The sequence below is a fragment of the Nematostella vectensis genome, chromosome 9 (genome assembly GCF_932526225.1).
Source record: "Nematostella vectensis chromosome 9, jaNemVect1.1, whole genome shotgun sequence".
Taxonomy (NCBI): Eukaryota; Metazoa; Cnidaria; class Anthozoa; order Actiniaria; family Edwardsiidae; genus Nematostella; species Nematostella vectensis.
The window spans coordinates 15197516-15221605 of NC_064042.1; the positions used below are offsets into that span (position 1 = coordinate 15197516).

A 24090-nucleotide genomic window follows, 5' to 3' on the forward strand; every position below is an offset into this window, starting at 1 on the left:
AAGGATTTGACAGGCAGCACAGAAAATGGCCAGCTTGAATGTGTCAATGATGTTAAACTGCTGGGCATAAGATTAGACAACTCCTTAACCTGGGACAACCACCTCAAGTACATTCACAATAAGATCTCCAAGCGACTAGGCTTGTTAAAAAGGACAAAGAAATTCCTGTCACTTAAAGCAAGAACCCTGTTCTACCATTCACTCATACAGCCAATATTAGACTATGGTGCTATCGTCTGGGGCTCGACCAAAAAGCAACATATCGACGATATGGTCAAGTTCCAGAAACGATGTGCGCGGGTTATCCTCGATAAGGAATGGGATGCACTCTCCAAACCACTTTTTGAAGAACTAAATATTGTCCCCTTCGACAAAAGAATAATCTACCTACAACTTGTTGTGCTTTTTAAGGCAATATGACCCCATGCTATATCAGAGATATGTTCGTTAAGTGTAGTGATGTACATTAGCAAAAAAACAGCTTTAAGTTTGTAGCAGCTAAAAGGTGGAATGCATTGCCACTAGAAATCAAAGAAGCCAAGTCAATCATCCAGCCTAGCCGTAAAGCTTTGTTGGTAAAGCGGTGTTTCAGTGCATGTCTTAAAGTATGGCCTATTTTTCCTTATTTTACCAGATCTGGACGAGGTTCGATTCTTGGCCATGTCCTATAACTGTTTTTTTCATTGTTTACTATTACTATCAGTTGTTTTTATGGCGTTATCATTTTTCAAGTCGTCTTTACGCAGCAGTAATGATATTTCAGCGCGTAGCCAGGATTGTCCACGGGGCTGTGCCATGCATATAGTCTTGACGTTTACATGGTAGCACATACCACAGGGTAACCATAAGAAAAATGTCATCGCTTTACAAGCTGGAATTGATACAGCACAGGGAAGCTAGGTGTCAGGGTCTTAGTTAGGGCTTGCAGGCCCTTGCCAGGATTTTAAAAGATTTTAGTTTTAGGGTTAATTATCATCCAGACAGTTCCTACCTTTGCAGACCTTTCAATTTAAACGGCAGTCGTTTTTGCAAATGGTTTAAGAAAGCCTGGTGCGGGAGTACGGGAAACCTATGACGTTCTAAAAACGCTATGCTATACTAGTCACGTGACACAGAAAGCCAGTTGACGCCATCCTTATATGGAGATATCAAAGTCATGTGAGACAGAAAGCCAGTTGACGCCATCCTTATGTGGTGATATCAAAGTCACATGACACACGAAGCCAGTTGACGCCATCCTTATGTGGAGATATCTAAGTCACATGGCACAGAAAGCCAGTTAAAACGCCATTCTTATGTGAACATGAAACGGGCTCCCTGTTGTATCCTTATATGGAGATATTTTAGTCACATTGTAGGGACACGGGGAGGAAATACTTCAGTCACAAGAAAAGCTAGTTGGAGCCATCCTTATATGGAGATAGCTCGGTCACATGACACGGACAGCAAGTTGAAACCATTTTTTTGACAAATAAGCTTTCTTGCTTATATTGCTAATACTTAAGCGTTTAACAGGTTCCGTTTTATTGTTATTTGTTATTTTGCTGCAAAAAGCGCCCGGGTTTGCCACCCAAAAGTGTCTTGACCTGCTAGCGCAAGTCGCCTTGTGTTTAGTCACATGACACGGGTCGCCATCTTTAAAAGGAAGTAGAATAGCACAATGCAAATGACGACAGAGCCAAGCGTGACGGAAGCCATTCCCCATTTCCAGGCTTGGCGGGAATTGTACTCTGCACCGATCACATTTCCTCGACGGATGTCAGGTTTCACCTAACGAGAGAAAACAAAAACCTAAAAACAAGGAAATGTTACCCGAGTTATTTCGGGATGGAAGCATTGAAGGATATTCATTTGTTATGCAGTAATCTGCGTTGCGTGATATAAGTTATGTAGTTACCTGTATTGCGTGACATAGTGACATCATACCACAAGGGCATGCGCAGAAGAATGAAGTCATAAAGGCGAGCACGATGTGTGTCTCTGGCGCAGGCTCCGGCAGTATCGGGATCTGCTGACAGCATTAACACGTTGGTCAATAAACCTGATCTGCTGATAGCATTAACACGTTGGTCAATAAACCTGATCTGCTGACAGCATTAACACGTTGGTCAATAAACCTGATCTGCTGACAGCATTAACACGTTGGTCAATAAACCTGATCTGCTGACAGCATTAACACGTTGGTCAATAAACCTGATCTGCTGACAGCATTAACACGTTGGTCAATAAACCTGATCTGCTGACAGCATGAACACGTTGGTCAATAAACCTGATCTGCTGACAGCATTAACACGTTGGTCAATAAACCTGATCTGCTGACAGCATTAACACGTTGGTCAATAAACCTGATCTGCTGACAGCATGAACACGTTGGTCAATAAACCTGATCTGCTGACAGCATGAACACGTTGGTCAATAAACCTGATCTGCTGACAGCATTAACACGTTGGTCAATAAACCTGATCTGCTGATAGCATTAACACGTTGGTCAATAAACCTGATCTGCTGACAGCATTAACACATTGGTCAATAAACCTGATCTGCTAACAGCATTAACACGTTGGTAATAAACCTGATCTGCTGACAGCATTAACACGTTGGTCAATAAATCTTACGAAATTCTTGCGTTTTGATGTCTGCCTTGTTTCTTTGTCTATGCTTTTGAGTCTAATAATCCTGCTCATGTATCTTTTCTTGATGATCTCATCGAGTGAAGAGAAGTTGTAGCCCATCACCACTCCTTGACGGCCTATTTTCCATTACAAGAAGGGGACTTACTTCGGAGATTCGTTTAGGACTGCAATAACTTTGTACCTGTGTTTTTGTCGGTTATTATCACTGTGTTTGGCTGGCATTGTCTGTCTTCGGGTATGCCTATCTTTGTCTGTCTGTCTGTTCGTCTTTTTCTGGGTCTAACCTTCACTCTTTCTGTCTATCTTATCTGCCATCCATCTGTTATCATTTGTCTGTCACTCCATGTCCACCACCCTCTATCCTGCTAAATACCATTTAGATTATTTATCCGCGTGTCTCAGCCTTGTCCCCAGGTTCCTACTCGCTACGCGGCTTGTCGTTAATACGTCATTTTAAAAATAAACTATGACCCCGCTGCATCATGGGCCTGGGAAAGCTGACAAAGGAGAAAGATAACAAAGGAGGGGACGAGGCAACGCGTTAGTCGCCTATCTGTCTGTGTCAGTCAATCTGCTTATTAGTGCCTATCCTCTCACTCATATTACCTGAAAAGACACTCCATTCTCAGGGGGTCGCGCCAACACTGTCGTTGTTACGGCTGATCCTGAAGCTTGGGGTTCCTGTGGTATGACCACAGCATCGAAGCAGCCTTCAAACGGCAAGGGCAGACCGTCTCTCGGAAACTCAAGGGGGTCTTCACAATGAGGAACAAAATAGTAACGCTTGTAACCCGTCTCACGGGAATTCAAGGGGGTCTTCACAATGATTGGAAAGGAAGAAGTTACGCTATAGCATTTTGATGTTACTTAAAAGTTTTTTTCATATTTTTTTCATTTCCAGTGTATCTTTCTTTCTTGTTGACTTTTTATTTTCTACTTCCTCTACTTCTTTATCCTTTTCACTTTATTTATTTATTTTTTTTGAAATAATGACATAGCTGAGCGCTGATGCTGTTTGTCTCGGAAAATACCAGAAACTGGGTACTCAACTAACAGTGCTCGATAGGATCTACTGCTTACCGTCAAAATTAGCAGTAGCCATGTGTCAATCATCCTTTCGTTGCCATAGTTACAGGTAGTCACAGTATCTGTTTAATATTAACCACAATGTTAAGGCTTTATATATTTAGATATCCACGGTAGACAAGTAGTCCGTGGGATAAGGGGGGTTTAAACCCCCATCTTGGACAGCCCAGGAAAAGTGGCCCTAAAAAATGCCATACAGGATAACAGCACGTCAGGAGAAAATGCCGTTTAGCAAGAAATGGCAAGAATATACGATTTTATCAAGACTCTTCTTAAAAATTTGCTCATTTCACTAAATATGAATCTCCCGTCCTTTTACGTTAAGAAGTCAATCGATGATTTTACGAATCATGGCAAAAATGATTATGTGTTCCGTGATCGAATGTCTTAAACATCCATTTGTTATCATTTATTGTATTTATAAAGAAGCGAAATAGAAATTACCTCGAATGACGTGTTTCATTAAAGAAAGCAATAAGTGTTTTAGCTATAACCGATAAAAATGTCCATTTTAACCGGAAGATATGTCAAAATCTTTTATTGTCAGTATCTGTTACATTTGAAAAGGAGCGAAACAACAATTGTTGACTGTATAAATTTATACAGTCCTGGAGTTCAAAAAGGAATGTATAAATTTATACCGTCCCCGAGTTGAAAAAGGGATGTATAAATTTATACAGTCCCGGAGTTCAAAAAGAAATGTATAAATTTATACCGTCCCCGAGTCAAAAAAAGGATGTATAAATTTATACAGTACCGGAGTGCAAAAAGGAATGTATAAATTTATACAGTCCCGGAGTTCAAAAGGGAATGTATAAATTTATACCTTCGCCGAGTTAAAAAAGGATGTATAAATTTATACAGTCCCGGAGTTCAAAAAGGAATGTATAAACTTATACAGTCTCCGAGTTCAAAAAGGAATGTATAAATTTAACAGTCCCGGAGTTCAAAAAAGAATGTATAAATTTATACAGTCCCCGAGTTCAAAAAGGAATGTATAGATTTATACAGTCCCGGAGTTCAAAAAGGAATGTATAAATTTATACCTTCCCCGAGTTAAAAAAGGATGTATAAATTTATACAGTCCCGGAGTTCAAAAAGGAATGTATAAATTTATACAGTCCCCGAGTTCAAAAAGGAATGTATAAATTTATACAGTCCCGGAGTTCAAAAAGGAATGTATAAATTTATACAGTCCCCGAGTTCAAAAAGGAATGTATAAATTTATACAGTCCCCGAGTTCAAAAAGGAATGTATAAATTTATACAGTCCCGGAGTTCAAAAAGGAATGTATAGATTTATACAGTCCCGGAGTTCAAAAAGGAATGTATAGATTTATACAGTCCCGGAGTTCAAAAAGGAATGTATAAATTTATACAGTCCCGGAGTTCAAAAAGGAATGTATAGATTTATACAGTCCCGGAGTTCAAAAAAGAATGTATAAATTTATACAGTCCCCGAGTTCAAAAAAGAATGTATAAATTTATACAGTCCCCGAGTTCAAAAAAGAATGTATAAATTTATACAGTCCCGGAGTTCAAAAAAGAATGTATAAATTTATACAGTCCCGGAGTTCAAAAAAGAATGTATAAATTTATACAGTCCCCGAGTTCAAAAAAGAATGTATAAATTTATACAGTCCCCGAGTTCAAAAAGGAATGTATAAATTTATACAGTCCCGGAGTTCAAAAAGGAATGTATAAATTTATACAGTCCCGGAGTTCAAAAAAGAATGTATAAATTTATACAGTCCCGGAGTTCAAAAAGGAATGTATAAATTTATACAGTCCCGGAGTTCAAAAAAGAATGTATAAATTTATACAGTCCCGGAGTTCAAAAAAGAATGTATAAATTTATACAGTCCCGGAGTTCAAAAAAGAATGTATAAATTTATACAGTCCCGGAGTTCAAAAAAGAATGTATAAATTTATACAGTCCCGGAGTTCAAAAAAGAATGTATAAATTTATACAGTCCCCGAGTTCAAAAAAGAATGTATAAATTTATACAGTCCCCGAGTTCAAAAAAGAATGTATAAATTTACACATTCCCCTTTGACTCCGGGACTGTATAAATTTATACATTCCTTTTTGAACTCTTTACATGTTAAAAGGCCCAAAAAATCTAAAGGCTCCTCAAAATTGAAGACTCCCGCCAAGAAAAGCCTTAGGAACACAAAATGTGTTAAGTGTCCTTGAAATGCGGGAGTATCTTTACCTAATCGTGCTTTTGTGTTATTTTCACTGTATCTTTAGGAACTGAATCGTTGAAGGATCGAGTATGGCCATTTTGTTATGAATAGTAAGGGTCGAATATCAAATGTTTGTAGAAGTAGAGGAAATTGAAATAACTGAAGGGCTCTCAAAGGAATACATTAGGGATATGTGAAATAGTAACGAAATCCATTATGTTGAAAAGGGTCCGACGCTCAAATTGTGTAATATCTGTACGTCTGCACAAAGGCTGTGATTGCAGAAATTGTCTAATATTGTAAATTTCAAATTCGTTACTTAAAGTATAACAGAAAAATCCCTTGATTTCGTTTAAAATAGAGTTAATCTCACTCCATTTTCGCCAATTTTATGTAAAAAATCCCAAACGGCGAAACGGTATTTTCTCCTGACGTGGTTGATTACACAATTCGCTTATTCAAGTAATCACGATAACCGGTGTGATTGTGTGTGGTAGCCAGATGTAACGAATTGTTTTTTCCTCATATTAGGTTGAGCCCCACCCCTCAGCAAAAATATCATGATGCGCTCCTGTTATAAAGTTCTTAGTGCAGTCGATATTCAAGCTGAAGACTGTCATGCGGGGGGGGGGGGGGGGGGGGGGATTACACATGATGGTTAATCAAAGGTAAGAGACCAGGTAATATAATAGGTAAAAGTAAGATCTAGACTATCACTGGAATTTTTAATGGGAAGTACGAGCCAGATATTTTAATATTATATTCCCATTATTTTCAATGCATTTATCACATTTTGATATTAAAAAAAAATATTTTTTATTTCAAAATGGCTTCAGGTATTTACCATTATTTAGGGCCTTGCCAAAATTTTAAAAAGCTTTTGTAATTATGATTTCAATAAAAGGGGGATTTTCCAAATAAAATTATTTTAAAAATTTGTTTCTGAAGAATGTGTTTAAACACAGAGACCTGAAAATAGAGATAATTTCATATTCAGATTTCTCTCTTTCCGATTTTTTCCTTTTCTTTTATTATCAAAAGTATTTAAATCCATCGTTTCTGCGGAAATGAATTATTCACTGTTTGTCTTGCGGACTCACGAAAGAACAAGACTGGATGATTATTAAAATCTTAAGCAAATATATCAGCCAGCTGCCACTTGATGGGTGAAATATCTGAATATTAGCAGCGGCAAAAACCTTACTCGTCACTCAAGGCTAAGGTGTGTTTATAATCTAACGAAATTTACTTGATTTGTAGATATTTTATATATATCAGATAAGTCGATGTCCCAAATTCGAATTAAATTTACCAGCAACTTTACGTTGGAATCAGGTCAGAATGATATGCAAAATAGTTATGTACAGTATATGTTATTTACTTCAGCCAAAATATATTAGATTATTCCACTTTTGCCAAATTCAGATAAAAAAAACTACATTTGTATGTTTTAAAAGCTCTTTTATTTAATGATATGCAAAACATGGGATAAGGAATATTTGATCACCTTGAACATCCGATTGTTTTTCTTTTCTGGAAGCTGTTTAACATAGTAGCAATAAAGAAGAAGTCTCTTTCCCTGAAAACGAAGGGTTTTAGGTAATTATCATACACAAATAATAGACTTACGTTGTAGAGCGTCAAATTATCAGCCGATGGGAAATTTTTCCCTCATTTCCTTGGTGCTCTTTTTTACCACACGGCTTGGTCCAAAGCGAGAACGATCAACATGAAAAGCAAATAGAACACCCTTCCAAGACTAGAGGGTGACTGCGTGATCGACAGGTTTTTAATTTCGTTACGTTGCATGCTGTCAGTGATTCAATGTCATCAAAGTCCCAAATAGCTCGGTACAAATGAATGCAAATGGATGAAAATAAATGGCTCGGTATCTTTGTATGAAATGCAACTATTATGTACTGACATGAAAGACTCTGATTTCAGTCAGATTTTGTATTTAGGTTTGGGTTCCTGATTTGCGAATTTAAATGATGTGAGCATTAATCAAATTTTCAGCATTCCCTCCCATTCTCCGCTAGAAGGGTTCGCATTGTTAAGATAGCTCACCTCTCATAGGCTCAATACGAATATTGACCAATAAGGGACAAACCAACAAGATATTTTAGGGGGGGGGGGGGGGGTTGTCACCACCACTCCAACCTACCGAATGGTCCTTGTCGAGAACTTGCTAGAATACTAGCACAAGTAAAATACTGCGAGCAACTGGACACTTATGCCTTAGATCTGCGAGTAATTTCTAATTAAGAAGTCGAGCATGCGAGCACTTGAAAACGAGGCGACTTGCACTAGGAAGGCACGTGACCATAGGGTGGTAAACTCGCGCGCTCCAGCTTTTGGCGGCAAAATGACAAAAAAAATAGCAACTTATTAAGCGCTTACGAATCAAGAAAGTTTCTTTGTCAGAAATGGATTATTTTCATTGAAAGGTTTTCTTCCGTCTCTGGCGTGACGGGCCAGAACTGAATTTGCCACGCAAAAAGTCACGTGACTTCTCGCCTTGTCCCTGAGGGGAGTTGCGGTGACGTCTCCCTCATTTACATAGCATTGTCGGCGACTAAGGCTCGTCCCCAGGCTCCTGCTTAGCTCTTTTTCTAAGGCCCCATAATGCAGCGCGGACATATTTCACTTTCAACATGGCGGACTGTTGTTGTGTTGACACTAGCGGCCAATCAAACATGACGTCACTAACAAGAAGCCGCGCAGCGAAAAGGAGCCTGGGGACAAGACGAGGCCAGTCGCGACTGTCTTCAAGACAAAAGAACGTAAGAAAACACTATATAACGAATGAAATTATCTCTCTTTATAGCGAATTTGAGTTGTTTGGATTTATTTTATCATCTCCGCGCGCACCCTTTGGTGTTTGTTGAAGTCCTTTTTATTCTTTTCCGGAGTTTTGACATCTGTCTTTACGCTTGGTTCAATTATCTCTGATGAAGAAAAGTTCACCCTTCGTCATCGGAGTCATTTCTTTTTTTTTTTTTTCAAAGGGCATTCTCCTGAAATCCATCGGCATGATGTACTTCTCCTCTCCTCGCCGCCATGTTTAGCACGCGGACTTGGTCTCCTTCTTGAGGAAATCGCTCTGAATGTTTGATGTAACAAAATCGCAAGAACAAAACATTGATAATCGTGAAGAACACCGCTCCAAGTACAATCACAGCAACGGTCCCACTGCGCTTCAGCCAACTTTGTGTGTTGTCAGCCTCGTTGAAGATGGATAGATATCTCGAGTCCGTTGTTGTGTTGAGTTTTTCGTCCAAACATTGAAAGACGTGAAACAAGTAAACGAACGAAGCCACCAAAAGCCAAACGCAACCAGCCATTTTTTTAATTTGATTACTTTTATAAGGAGTAAAAATAAAATGTAAGTTCCGCTTGTCATATTCGTGGTTGTCAAGAGGCGCTTTCCTTAATGGCTTCTAATGTAATCTTGAAGGCTCTATTTCCTTGTGTTATTGAATGGAGCTAGAGCAGAACTAAAAACTGAATGGAAAGAATCGATGGCACGTACTTAAAATAATCAGATAAAGGACTATTTGCAATCAAAGATGACGATCTTCATTAATTTATAGACTTTTTTACTTCTATAAAAGTCTAGATGATGGGGTTGGCTTTAAAAATAATGTATTAATTTTTTTGATAAAAGTATAGGAAGATAACGATAATGATGCTGATGATAATGAAGATGTTGATGATGATGAAAGATGATGAAAAAGACGATGATGTTGATGATGACAATAAAGAAGGTGACGACGATGATGATGATGATGTTAAATGCTGATCATGATAATGAAGGCTGGCTGGAGATAGTAATGGAGCTGGAACTATGAGACCGCGCGTTGTATCTTAAATATTCCATTAATAATGATACGAAATAACGGGAGCTGGCACATCATAACATTTATTCATGTCATTTACAACTACTTATATACAAAAAGAGAAACTAATTTACTTTTCTGATAAATAATATTCAAGCACAATTTTTATATGCATTCTTAAAATATCAAAATAGTCATTGAACCATCCCTTTAATTACAATATCATGACATGAAAATGCCCACAATGAAACACCCGAGGTGATAACATTCTTTGCCAAGCGCTGTGGTGTCCAGGCTACCAAGTATAGTTCCACGGGCGCCGACGGAAATGAACGTGAAAGTTAAATCGCGTAGGGAGTCAGTCAAGCTGGCGTGCCAATAAGGATGAACCGTATTCAGACATTATAAATAATATAAGAAAATGGGATAATCTTTTCAGAAACAAAGTGTTAGGCGACATGAATATTTATCTTATTGTAGTTTTGTATGCTATTTGTTTCATTTGTTCTGTTCTTGGCGAAGAATAAGGCTTTTAGAGTATGGATATTTAACAGCAAATTTATAAAGACCACATAACATGAACTTATAGGGACGCATATTGGAATAAAATGCTATGGATAGCAGGGGCCTTGGAGAAGGCAAACGTTTTAGCGTTTACTTCATAATGAACCTTCATTATCATCACCAAGGAAACTCGTGACCAATGCCTCGGTGTAAGGCTAAGGTATGGGGAGAGCGAGCCCGAGAGAGCAAGCCCGAGAGAGCAAGCCCGAGAGAGCAAGCCCGGAGGAGAGCAAGCCCGAGGAGAGCGAGCCCGAGAGAGCAAGCCCGGGGAGAGCGAGCCCGAGAGAGCGAGCCCGAGAGAGCAAGCCCGAGAGAGCGAGCCCGAGAGAGCGAGCCCGAGAGAGCAAGCCCGAGAGAGCAAGCCCGGAGAGAGCAAGCCCGAGGAGAGCAAGCCCGAGGAGAGCAAGCCCGGGGAGAGCGAGCCCGAGAGAGCAAGCCCGAGAAAGCGAGCCCGAGAAAGCGAGCCAGAGAGAGCAAGCCCGAGAAAGCGAGCCCGAGAGAGCAAGCCCGAGAGAGCGAGCCCGAGAGAGCGAGCCCGAGAGAGCAAGCCCGAGAAAGCGAGCCCGAGAGAGCAAGACGGAGAGAGCGAGCCCGAGAGAGCGAGCCCAAGAGAGCAAGCCCGAGAGAGCAAGCCCGAGAGAGCGAGCCCGAGACAGCGAGCCCGAGAGAGCAAGCCCGGAGAGAGCAAGCCCGAGGAGAGCAAGCCCGAGGAGAGCAAGCCCGGGGAGAGCGAGCCCGAGAGAGCAAGCCCGAGAAAGCGAGCCCGAGAAAGCGAGCCCGAGAGAGCAAGCCCGAGAAAGCGAGCCCGAGAGAGCAAGCCCGAGAGAGCGAGCCCGAGAGAGCGAGCCCGAGAGAGCAAGCCCGAGAAAGCGAGCCCGAGAGAGCAAGACGGAGAGAGCGAGCCCGAGAGAGCGAGCCCAAGAGAGCAAGCCCGAGAGAGCAAGCCCGAGAGAGCGAGCCCGAGAGAGCGAGCCCGAGAGAGCAAGCCCGGAGAGAGCAAGCCCGAGGAGAGCAAGCCCGAGGAGAGCAAGCCCGGGGAGAGCGAGCCCGAGAGAGCAAGCCCGAGAAAGCGAGCCCGAGAAAGCGAGCCCGAGAGAGCAAGCCCGAGAAAGCGAGCCCGAGAGAGCAAGCCCGAGAGAGCGAGCCCGAGAGAGCGAGCCCGAGAGAGCAAGCCCGAGAAAGCGAGCCCGAGAGAGCAAGACGGAGAGAGCGAGCCCGAGAGAGCGAGCCCAAGAGAGCAAGCCCGAGAGAGCAAGCCCGAGAGAGCGAGCCCGAGAGAGCGAGCCCGAGAGAGCGAGCCCGAGAGAGCGAGCCCGAGAGAGCAAGCCCGGGGAGAGCGAGCCCGAGAGAGCGAGCCCGGGGAGAGCGAGCCCGAGAGAGCGAGCCCGAGAGAGCGAGCCCGAGAGAGCGAGCCCGAGAGAGCGAGCCCGAGAGAGCGAGCCCGAGAGAGCAAGCCCGAGAGCCGAGAGAGCAAGCCCAAGAGAGCAAGCCCGAGAGAGCAAGCCCGGAGAGAGCAAGCCCGAGGAGAGCAAGCCCGGTGAGAGCGAGCCCGAGAGAGCAAGCCCGAGAAAGCGAGCCCGAGAGAGCGAGCCCGAGAGAGCAAGCCCGAGAAAGCGAGCCCGAGAGAGCGAGCCCGAGAGAGCAAGCCCGAGAGAGCAAGCCCGGAGAGAGCAAGCCCGAGGAGAGCAAGCCCGAGGAGAGCAAGCCCGGGGAGAGCGAGCCCGAGAGAGCAAGCCCGAGAAAGCGAGCCCGAGAAAGCGAGCCCGAGAGAGCAAGCCCGAGAAAGCGAGCCCGAGAGAGCGAGCCCGAGAGAGCGAGCCCGAGAGAGCGAGCCCGAGAGAGCGAGCCCGAGAGAGCAAGCCCGAGAAAGCGAGCCCGAGAGAGCAAGCCCGGAGAGAGCGAGCCCGAGAGAGCGAGCCCAAGAGAGCAAGCCCGAGAGAGCGAGCCCGAGAGAGCAAGCCCGAGAGAGCGAGCCCGAGAGAGCGAGCCCGAGAGAGCAAGCCCGGGGAGAGCGAGCCCGAGAGAGCGAGCCCGGGGAGAGCGAGCCCGAGAGAGCGAGCCCGAGAGAGCGAGCCCGAGAGAGCGAGCCCGAGAAAGCAAGCCCGAGAGCCGAGAGAGCAAGCCCAAGAGAGCAAGCCCGAGAGAGCAAGCCCGGAGAGAGCAAGCCCGAGGAGAGCAAGCCCGAGGAGAGCAAGCCCGAGAGAGCGAGCAAGAGAGAGCAAGCCCGAGAGAGCGAGCCCAAGAGAGCGAGCCCGAGAGAGCGAGCCCGAGAGAGCAAGCCCGAGAGAGCGAACCCGAGAGAGCAAGCCCGGGGAGAGCGAGCCCGAGAGAGCAAGCCCGGGGAGAGCGCGCCCGAGAGAGCAAGCCCGAGAGAGCGAGCCCGAGAGAGCGAGCCCGAGAGAGCAAGCCCGGGGAGAGCGAGCCCGAGAGAGTGAGACCGTGAGAGCGAGCCCGAGAGAGCAAGCCCGGGGAGAGCGAGCCCGAGGCCGTTGCGAACGGGTGACCCCCGTGAGCGTACATGCTTTCAACGCTGCGGGGAGGTGGCGGGTCGCAAAGCGGCTTGCGATCTGCTCTGTGGAGTCGCAAGGACTTGAAGTGAAATATTCTGAGATAGCTTCAGAATGCATAGCTTAACTAACAACAACTTTTGCTGATATCAGAACCCTGTTGATGATTCGCCACGATTTCGCCTCATTGGGAATATCATTCCTGATATCCCCAAGTGAGAGTAGTGATCAGGTGATTTCATTTAAATTTAGTTCCTAAACAGAGCTATCCAGAGGCTAAAGAATAACCATCTTAGTTGTTTTAGCCAATGTGAAATGAAGATCAAGTTTAAGATGTAAGCTTGAATTGCTGAAAACAATAAAGAATCATGGCCCAGCCTGAATCCAAAAAATAGACGTCCCAGCAATGATGTAAGTGTTCGACACCGACACTACGTAGCACCATGCAACATTTTGTACTAAGGCCCATTAATGCTTGGCTTTTCTACGACAATTCCACAATTTCAACATTTGCTTTTATACATTCCGTGGACATTACTCAATGCAGGGGAAAGTAACTAGAAGGTTTTTGTGGGAGGGCGCAAGTTTACGAAAAGTGAACCAAGTATACATATGTTCAATCTATGTTTGCTTTAAACGCAACTCCAAAAGGTAAAAGACTATACTACACTATAATGCGTACTAATTCCTGGTTATTGAGGCGAGTGTTTATCATTCTTTTTAACTACACACAATCTAAAATCGCACTAAGTTAACCAATATTCTTTATAATCACTTTTATTTGTAATTAATTTTATTTGTGCAAAATTGTCCCCTTCCCCTCCCTTCATTTCAGAACATGGCACGTTTTGCGCAAAACTCGAGCTTCGCTGCACTGAAGGCACGATCTCGCACCTCGTGCTTGATGTAAAAAAGATCCACTGTTTAGAATGATAAAAAAAAGTGAATATACGATTATGTTTGTATTTTGTCCAACCTTCAAATTAGACCTATAGATCCCGTGTAGGGGGATGCCCAGTGCCCACCCTTCCTCCCCCAAATCAATAGTTAAGGGCCTGCAATAAATCTATGAGTTTATTGAGAGGAAAGCTCTGTTGGCATCAAAGAAAATAACAGGCTTAAAATTCTTTTTAAATTTGAATCAGCGGCGGATGTATTTATCTAGATCCACCACGGCTGCTCAGGACAGCACGAACGCGAAAACTTATGACTTTGTCATAAGAGGTCATAACATTAATTAGTAGTACTTAAGACATCATGAAGATCGTCTGTATGTGCCGTCGTCATAGCATTCTAGGGGCATAAAAGCGGCGAATTTTTCAATTTAATGATTCATCCATATGTCTTCTGCTTGTTAAAAGTACAATAAGACCAATGGTATCTTTTGACTATCGATACTTGCCGTTTGCTCTGACATTTTGTTAATACGTGCATACTATATAACGGTCTAGTAGTGTCTACGCTAGTGTCTCGTTTGGTTTGTTGAGTGCTCTAGGGCTAGTCAGACGTTAAAGTAATGGACACATTTCTCCTCCTTTATACAAATCTTCAGCTCAGCGTTTGTGCTGTCTTGCACTTCTCTGACTGTCCTGCATTTGCATAATGCCATGCGTTGCTTTCACCGCGACTATCTTAAAGCTTAAAGCTCGGATGGGTTTCAGAGGCGTCCAGTTTGGTTTACATTTGCCTCAAGTACCAATACATAAGGGAATAGTATATCGGAGACTACCATCTCATATTGGTGTCTCAGCAGTAGACTCTAATGTAATTGTTCTTTCTATATTGTCATCGGACGAGTAATCCGAATCCATCTTCATCCATTTCTCTACAGGAGGACGAAGAAAGCTAGTAGGCAATCCAGAAGTGCAACGGAAACTCATCACCGGTCTTTCAACTCGTGGCGGCGTCTCTCCGCCTTTTATATATCGGAGCATCACCCAAAACAAAACACCAATTCCCATAATACAGCCCGAAGAAATGATTACTATCACAACAACGGCGTTTTTAAACTCGTCGAGTTTTTGAGTGGTCGTTGGTACCAGTGTTGAATTCGTTTCCATACTTTGACCACGTTTTTGATACACTTTGAACCACACTTCTTGAAATGTAAGCAGGTTTGAAAAATTACTTCATTTTCTGCCTCTTTTTCTGTATCTCACGCCGATAGCGAAATAGGGAAATAGATAGGAAAATATTGAGTACAGTAACCAAAACCGAGATATCAGGCTCCGAAGTAGTACTGGTTCGGGTTTAAAAACCATCGAAGGGAATATTAATGAAGGTTTTTCCAAGGTGCCAAACGCAGGTGCTAGTGGTGCCCAGGTCGCTCAGCTCGTAAATATTGTAAACTTGTCGGTCAGTTAGCATTTTGCCGCGACCTCATTACAAAAACGAGCCTCATTTGAATATAATATAGAGATGCAATATTAAAACACACAAAATTAATGATATACTCAGCTTGAATTGAATTATGAGCAAGAGATGACAGAAATTATTTTTAGGCCTAAACTTTTCACAATCACTTTTCCTGGAGAGTGCAAAATCTTTCCTCCGCGAGTGTGAAATTTCATCTTGTTTTAGTATTTAAATTGAATAACAGTGTGTTAAAGCAATTTCAGAAAGAATATGTGCCACGGATAAAGTAAAGAGTAATTCGTTTATTGTCATCTTTTTTGTTAAAATTTCAATAATCATGGCAGGGTGTTTTGGCTGGTGGAAGTCATTAGTTCAACAAACAGTTTGAGATTGTCGACGGGGCATCCGATTTGCATGTTTTGTAGATTTAACGGCTTTTATTATGTTTATTAGTTGTTCAACCGCACGTTTTTCATAATTTAGGCTCAAAGAATATATACTTCAGATTCCTAACTCTAACTGCTAACTTTAACTCGCGTTTGCTTAAATTGAGCTCGACTGATTTTCCTGAGATTTAGATCAAATTCATACTCAGATAACTCGAGCTCAAAAATCGGATAACTTGGGCTATGTTCCCGCTTCCCTTGCCCATTTTCTATCCCATTGACTTCAACTGTCTTTTTATTTTTAAAGATTTTTATGAAAATAACAGCGACCTTTAAAAATAACTTTATATTGACACCGATAGCTCGAACCCCCGCTAAAAAATTGCGTGTGTCCTACTGTATTTGTCAGATAAATATTTAGTGGGGCTAGCCCGACTTCCCGCTACTTTAGCGCACACATACATGTCACATTGTTTCTGTGATGTCAATCTCAATGAGAATCAAAGCGGCAATGACACCAGCCCACTTTAAGTCGCTTACTAATAATCTCCAATGATTTTAAATGGAAAACGCTAAATATTTCAAAATTGTAAAAGCAGTGTGTCTATTGGATGTTTCTTTAAAGTTGTGAATGATAATTTAGAGCAGATGGCCTGCGCGGATTCTATACTGAAATGATCTAATAAACGCCATTTCGACGGTCCGAGGGGGGGGGGGGGGGGGTTAATAGAAAGGAGGCGTTTATTAGAGAGGGGCGCTCTTTACAAACTATGACAATATAACAAACCCAAGTGCAGTGGGGTATATAATATAAATGTGTAAGCATAGGAGGGGGGGCGTTTATTAGATAGAAGGCGTTTATTAGATCATTTACTGGTATTTACTTACCCAGGCCCCCACTTTTTCTTGAATACGCCACAGGAAGCCCGAAATCGAAAAAAAAAGCCTTTTTCCACTCGAGACGCCTGTGGAGGAGGTAGGGTGGGGAGGTAGGGTGGGGGGTTTACCCTCTGTTAACTTGAACCCTTGTGTTTTCACCCTCAAAAACTCAAACTTCCCTCAAACCACCGAGTTGATAAAGATTGCTGCACCCCAAATTCAACTTGAGATAAAATATTTCCTTAAAGTTGTTTCGGCAAACTAAAATCTGCTATAAGAAAAGCCATAAAAAATGGTTATTTCTCTGCCTTGTGTCACCAAGTTTTCACCATTAAAAACAACAACAGCAACAAATGTTTCGAAATAGTTATAACAAGCGTGTTGAAAATATATGGCGAGTTATTTTAATCAATTCCACCTTGCTTATAGCATTATCATTTGTTTTAGAATCTCAGGAACTCTGTTTATATACGATGATCTTGGCGCGCTTTATATCTCTGCATTGTTTCATGTTCAGCAATTCATTAATATTTACAATCGACGGGAGTGGAAATCGGCGCTATCATTCTCCTTGCCACCAAATGCTAATCAAGTACTTTGTTGGTTCCTTCCTTTCCGTATTCCTTTCTTGCCATAACATAACATCGAGTCATTGTAGCATGCTCCAATTCGTCGTGCTATACATTTGTCAAATTGTGTCCATGGTTGAGATCAGTCGATTCCACTCTTTCGCTGCTAGCTCTGTGTCGTAAATACCGTGTCTGGTATTTCCTATGGTAAATCCACCTCATTAGCACATAAAACATATACAGCGCGATTATCAGAAGAAATATTAAAATGGCTACCATCCAATCCGGCATTTTCTTTTTGCTGTCAATCCCTCCTAGAGCTCCGCAGCAGAGTTTCTTGGGTTTCGCTCGACCTTTCCCACCTCGCGCTCCTCCTTTCTTGCCTCCCTTAGCTAGCACTTCATCAAATAGAAGAATAAACATTAATAGCACCAGAACCAGTCTCGCTACACCCCTCATTATTCGACATTCATCAGTCCATTTTGTATCTCATCGGGAGAGTATTTGCAGAGATGGGTGTCGACTTTTTGTCCTCTGTTTCTGTGGTTTTAAGTCTGGCTCTCCGGTGCCTTTGTTTTTCGAATTCATCCCTTGAAATCTTCTGCATATCTAGAATTGTATTGGTTTCTGACAAAAGTTATGCGGCGCTGGAAACAACACAAGATACCCGCAGATAACACAAGAGGAAACACTTTGTTCTAATTGAGAATTACCCTCTCAAGACTTTTGTCGCTAGAACTTTTAGTCAAAAAATCGTTTTCGCAGTCTCTTTTACAGGAGACACAATTACACTAATTTCATAAAAATGTTTTCAAGATGTTAGTTGCCAAATCAAAAACTCCGACTATGAACTATGGATTATTGATTAGTCACGATTGGTCGATTACTATGCGAGCGTTCATTGGTAAGTACTCGTCACGTGATTTCCTAAATTTGTGACACATTATACGTGAGAAATTTCAGCGAAATTACGTCAGGAGTGGAGGCGTTATTAAAATCCCCCACCCCCACTACTTATATTCCGCCTTAGGAGGCGGGGCAAGTTTCGCGCTAGTCCTGACCAGTTTTTAAATGATCTTTATTTGAAAATGTAATTTTCAATCGGAACGGTTATTTGTGTAAATGTATAGTAAACTATTGATATCTGCTATAACTGAACGAATTTTCACTTTTCTCACCTTTGTAATGATCCAAATTTACCATTCTACCTATAAACCGCCACATACTCCGTTATTTACTTCCAATTCAATGCACTGTTTGCGCAGTGGTTTTGTATTGGGAGGGGCTAGTACAAGGGACATAGAACCCCTTAAAAAAAGGAAGGGACTACGCGCTTTAACTGGATTAACTAGTTAATGGTCAACTGGATTAACTAGTTAATGGTCAACTGGATTAACTAGTTAATGGTCAACTGGATTAACTAGTTAATGGTCAACTGGATTAACTAGTTAATGGTCAACTGGGTTAACTAGTTAATGGTCAACTGGCGCTTCGTGTTCTGCAACAAATTCAAGTCGCTAGGATACACGGGTCAAACAGCGCATTGAACGCAGTGCTTCATGGCTATAACATATACAAACAAATATATGCGTAGATAAGAACAAGTCAAAGTTTGCAAAGCTGTAGTATTCTTGTTCATTTGCCTGCAAATATTCACATAGTTTTCAGACATCAGGATTCAGCCCTTTTTACGTTACCCATGGACCACTGCTGGCTCTGACACATGGATTCTCGACTGAAAACGTATTTAAAATATGTGTATCAGGATCGATATGTATATCTACATCATGTTCTAAAAAAACCTTTATTAAGAGAGGTAACACTGTAAGAAAAGCTTTTTCCCTTTTCCGGCATTTCATGAAGATCCAGCTAAAGCAGCCGGTTTTAGTGTTGATTATGTAACTATAGTAGCACGTGGTCTGAATAACAGGGGTTGCCCAAGGCTAGGTAATAAGCGACTTGAAAAAACACGTGACTTTTTGGGTTGCAAACTCTTGCGCGATCAGGCTTTTTGTGACCAATAACAATAACAAAATGCAATTTATTCAGCGCTTACGTATCAGTCGGAATTTTTTTTGTGTGTGTGAAAAAGGAGCTGATTTTCATTGAAAGATTTTAGATTTTCTTCGTACTCTAGCGAATATTTCTGGGGTTTATTTTTGCGCGAATTTCCCATTCAAAATCCTTAGCTCAAGTGGCCTATCGTTACAATCTTCAGGGTGCTTCGGGAATTCTACCATTTGTGTCTCTGGTCTCTGTCTTTGGATCTCTGGAGCTTGATACATTTTTCGCGTTTGCTCACGTTTCAGATGACGCTTTGATTTCAGAACCTGGTCGCTTTGTTGAGAGTTTATCTCTGCTGATTGGCTACTGTATTGAATGTGTTCTGTCGCTAATCAAAACGCGAGTAACGGGATAGACATCAGGTTTTGGAACGTGGACAAAGGCGAAAAAATCTATGTATATATGGTCAAATTTTAAAAATATTTGAGAATAAATCAACACGATAAAAAATGCCTAAGCGCTTATTCCTATAATACGATAATGTATTAAAGAAAGGAAGATTTAATTAAAATGAATGTACTAATGAAAATAATGCCGGAAGCAAGGGGAAAACGATCTCAATTAAGCGTAATTTCTGCTTGTCTAAGTAATAACAGCTTAATTGTCAGGTTGTTATTCCAATTTCATTTCTGCGTAAGAATAACTGATCTGATCCGCGCTAGGCCTGGGACGAGGTGGCTGCTTTGTGTAGTATAATCCTAGAATGATAGTACCAAGCAAACACCCTTTACCGACTCACAAACACGGGAAGTTATGTAAGTAAACATTCTATGGCACACAACTGCTCGCACGGAACCCAAATGTGGCATAATGTTTAAAATACGTATTTTTAACAAGGTCCAAATAACGTCACAGGAAACTACCAAAGACAGAAAGCAGACACTAAATTTGAGATAAGAGTTTCTTTCATATATACATTATAACATGATAATATTGAGTGAGGATTATCATTATCTAGACTCATATTTGACTCTGAGGACGATAAAGAAAGCAAAAGCAAGTCGACGGAAGTTTTTACCAAAACAAAAACAAAATAACAATCTTCCAATCCTACCGGGCCGTTAGAGCTCGCATATTACACCGTGTGGCCACTCGCGATCGGTAAACATCAATCGTGAGAGCACGTACTTACCGAGCCTAAGAGGAAGTGCAGGAGCTTTAATTAGATGAGCAAGCCTGTAAAGCTGGTGGATTAAATGGGAACGCAGGAAGGCGTCATTCAGCCTCACAATTTATGAAACATTTGAGAGTGATAAACCTGTCGCCTGCTACGGAAGACTGTTTAGAGACGGCAGCATACGAAGACCATTGTCAATCACAATTTCCTAGATGGAGTTTTCAATTTTAAGCAAGCTTGCTTTTATGTTACCATCAACATCATTTTGAAAAGGCTTACATGAAGATACCAAGTATTTAACTTGAGGAAGACCCTTAATCAGAAGATGAAGCCATTCAAGATAATATTTAATCAACTGCTATACGAAATTCGGTTCTTGCCTGCGTCTTTTCTGACAATTCATCTTTTCCGTCTTCCAAGTGTACTTGCCCACGAGTCTCGGAGTTCATCGGAGAACATTCGTGAAGCCACTCGAGACAGTTCGGAGTTTGTCGAGAACCCGACGGGGAACACGCTTATCGACTGGATCATCGGTGTGTTGGTGGTCATTTGCGTTGGCGTTATCGTGTTTTGTTTCTGTTCACTGTGCAGAAAGATCTGCCGCAAGGATGAAAGTGCTAGTCGTATGGATATCTTAAAACTAACGCCTCAGAACGTGGAGGTTACCGCTGATCTCGATGACAGTCCAACCAACATTTCGCAATATTCACCAGTTTGACTGACTCAATTCTGTCATAGAAATAGATAAAAACCTAGAAAACTAGATGGAGAAAAGCTTTGTTTTGAAGAGCGAAGGATTAGAAAACATTAACATGACACAAGGAAACCATTTATTACGTTGAATTACCTACAAAACATAATACTACATTACTTGAAGCAAAGCTGTTTTCAATGTTCAGCCTTTTGAAAAAATCTTCTCCCCAAGGAATCACCTTAAAATCAGAAATGTACTTTAGTAACTTAGGTTACAGATAAACACGAAAACTTGCCAAGTGCTATGATAAAAGAAATTTTTGCAGTAAACGTTAAATATCAAGCAAGGGTTATTTCTCCGAGAAAGGGCTAATTTTTTTGTTTTCATACAACTTCAAAACTGTGCTGATATGATTCCCAAGGTTCTTTCCTTAACACCCACGCAGACCACCTTCTCATCCACAGCTTGTCTGTAGTTTTTCTACCGTGTTAACCCTAAACGAAGTTATAAAACCTTACAGCTAGCCAAAGGTTACCTCTACGATCAGTAAAATTTTAATGATGGACAAAAAATAACGTTAATGAAATTTGTGTAGGCTATAATCGAAATGACAGGAATGTTTATAGGAAACTTAAAAAAATAAATACAAGGAAATATCGAAGGCTAATTTTATTCTTAATTTACTAACCCAGTGAAAATTGAGCATTGTACCTGCGAAACATTTTAGAAAAAAATGCGTGTCTTTATCAAACTCAGACCAAGACAAATTGTTTCGGCACAGGAGGTAATTGTCAGAAATGAAAACGGCAGGGCATGCGACATTTCAAGTAATTAGGAGACTATATAATTCAATTTTAGAAGGAACTACGCATTTCATCTTCAGAACAGGCAACAAATGAGCAAGTTGAATAAAAAATGACGTCTAGTTGGAAACGGATGATGAGATTTAGACAACAAGACGCCAAAAATTGAAAAACAAAAACAAGGGCGCAGAGCTAATCACGCGGCTTTAGCTATGTTTCATAACAAAAGAGCACTTAAAAATACAAGGTTGAATCGCCTGAAGTGAAGATAGAAAATGCTGGCGCTGAGTGGATTATTACGCCTAAGGCGATATAAATTTATCAAAAAGGGCATTGACTATGAGCGTCCACCCTCTATGAATATTATGCAAGGCCATGGGATGAAAGAGTGGCTGGCAGGCTTTTCCAAGAGCTATATAGAGCTTAGAGCAAGGCCATGTGATGAAAGAGTGGCTGGCTGGCTTTTCCAAGAGCTATATAGAGCTTAGAGCAAGGCCATGGGATGAAAGAGTGTCTGGCAGGCTTTCCAAGAGCAATATAGAGCTTAGAGCAAGGCGATGGAATGAGAGTGGCTGGCAGACTTTTCCAAGAGCTATATAGAGCTTAGAGCAAGGCCATGGGATGAAAGAGTGGCTGGCAGGCTTTTCCAAGAGCAATATAGAGCTTAGAGCAAGGCTATGGAATGAGAGTGGCTGGCAGACTTTTCCAAGAGCTATATAGAGCTTAGAGCAAGGCCATGGGATGAAAGAGTGGCTGGCAGGCTTTTCCAAGAGCTATATAGAGCTTAGAGCAAGGCCATGGGATGAAAGAGTGGCTGGCAGGCTTTTCCAAGAGCTATATAGAGCTTTGAGCAAGGCCATGGAATGAAATAGTGGTTGGCTGGCTTTTCCAAGAGCTATATAGAGCTTAGAGCAAGGCCATGGGATGAAAGAGTGTCTGGCAGGCTTTCCAAGAGCTATATAGAGCTTAGAGCAAGGCGATGGAATGAGAGTGGCTGGCAGGCTTTTCCAAGAGCTATACAGAGCTTAGAGCAAGGCCATGAGATGAAATAGTGGTTGGCAGGCTTTTACAAGAGCTATACAGAGCTTTGAGCAAGGCCATGGGATGAAAGAGTGACTGGCAGGCTTTTCCAAGAGCTATATAGAGCTTTGAGCAAGGCCATGGAATGAAAGAGTGACTGGCAGGCTTTTCCAAGAGCTATATAGAGCTTTGAGCAAGGCCATGGGATGAGAGTGGCTGGCAGGCTTTTCCAAGAGCTATATAGAGCTTAGAGCAAGGCCATGGAATTAAAAAAGTGACAGTAAGACAGTATTGCTCAGACAACACAAGTTCTCATGTTTGGTTTGAGGCTGTCGTTTTGTCATTTTCTACTATTTACCTTATTCCTGTCTATCTGGTTTTAACAAAAATAGCAGTTTTGGCAAGAACTTCATCTCACCTCATCCTTACTTCATCTCACCTCATACTTACTTCACCTCAACTCACCCATACTTCATCTCACCTTATCCTTACTTCATCTCACCTCATCCTTACTTCATCTCACCTCATCCTTACTTCATCTTAACTCATCCTTACTTCATCTCACCTCATCCTTACTTCACCCCACCTCACCCTCACTTCATTTCACCTCATCCTTACTTCACCTAACCTGATCCTTACTTCCCCTCACCTCACCCTTACTCCACCTCACCTCACCTCATCCTTACTCCATCTCACCTCCCCCTTCACTTCATTTTACCTCATCCTTCCTTCATTTCACCTCATTCTTACTTCATTTCACCTCACCCTTACTACATCTCACTTCATCCTTACTTCACCTCACCTCATCCTTACTTCACCTCACCTCATCCTTACTTCACCTCACCTCATCCTCACTTCACCTCACCTCACCCTTACTCCACCTCACCTCATCCTAACTTCACCTCACCTCATCCTTACTTCACCTCACCTCACCTTTACTTCATCTTACCTCATCCTTACTTCACCTCACCCCATCCTTACACCACCTCACCTCATCCTTACTTTATCTCACTTCATCCTTACTTCACCTCACCTCACCCTTACTCCACCTCACCTCATCCTTACTTCACCTCACCTCATTCTTACTTCATTTCACCTCATTCTTACTTCATTTCACCTCACTCTTACTTCATCTCACTTCATCCTTACTTCATCTTACCTCATTCTTACTTCATCTCACCTCATCCTTACTTCATCTCACCTCATCCTTACTTCATTTCACCTCATTCTTACTTCACCTTACCTGATCCTTACTTCACCTCACCTCACCCTTACTCCACCTCACCTCACCCTTACTCCACCTCACCTCATCCTTACTTCACCTCACCTCATCCTTACTTCACCTCACCTCACCTTTACTTCATCTTACCTCATCCTTACTTCAC

At 41.9% G+C, this 24090-nt stretch overlaps 2 protein-coding genes and 2 long non-coding RNA genes across 6 annotated transcripts; 2 read left to right on the forward strand and 2 right to left on the reverse strand.

The window, feature by feature from the left end:
* Nucleotides 1-1445: 1445 nt before the first annotated feature.
* On the reverse strand, nt 1446-7921 carry LOC5506609. 3 transcript variants are annotated; one of them, XM_032375018.2, is made up of 5 exons: nt 7538-7921; nt 3714-3784; nt 3240-3388; nt 1898-2008; nt 1446-1770 (listed from the first exon to the last, which is right to left on the reverse strand). In XM_032375018.2, the coding sequence occupies exons 2-5, from the start codon at nt 3733-3735 to the stop codon at nt 1615-1617; spliced, it is 438 nt and encodes a 145-aa protein (XP_032230909.2). In that variant the 5' UTR covers nt 3736-3784; nt 7538-7921; the 3' UTR covers nt 1446-1614. The 3 variants fall into 3 exon arrangements, with proteins under 3 accessions (XP_032230909.2, XP_032230908.2, XP_032230910.2); XM_032375017.2 differs by having other exon boundaries at nt 3714-3781; nt 7538-7916; XM_032375019.2 differs by lacking the exon at nt 7538-7921 and adding an exon at nt 7416-7515 and having other exon boundaries at nt 3714-3781.
* LOC116614242 lies at nt 7002-10291 on the forward strand. Its single transcript, XR_004294434.2, has 2 exons — nt 7002-7130; nt 8917-10291. It is a non-coding gene; the product is annotated as an uncharacterized LOC116614242 (long non-coding RNA).
* A 182-nt stretch (nt 10292-10473) lies between these two features.
* On the forward strand, nt 10474-12945 carry LOC125572425 (TRIO and F-actin-binding protein-like). The gene has a single exon (XM_048732928.1). The coding sequence runs from the start codon at nt 10474-10476 to the stop codon at nt 12943-12945; it is 2472 nt and encodes an 823-aa protein (XP_048588885.1).
* A 3774-nt stretch (nt 12946-16719) lies between these two features.
* LOC125572516 lies at nt 16720-23529 on the reverse strand. Its single transcript, XR_007313850.1, has 2 exons — nt 17284-23529; nt 16720-17209 (listed from the first exon to the last, which is right to left on the reverse strand). It is a non-coding gene; the product is annotated as an uncharacterized LOC125572516 (long non-coding RNA).
* Between the last annotated feature and the right edge of the window lie 561 nt (nt 23530-24090).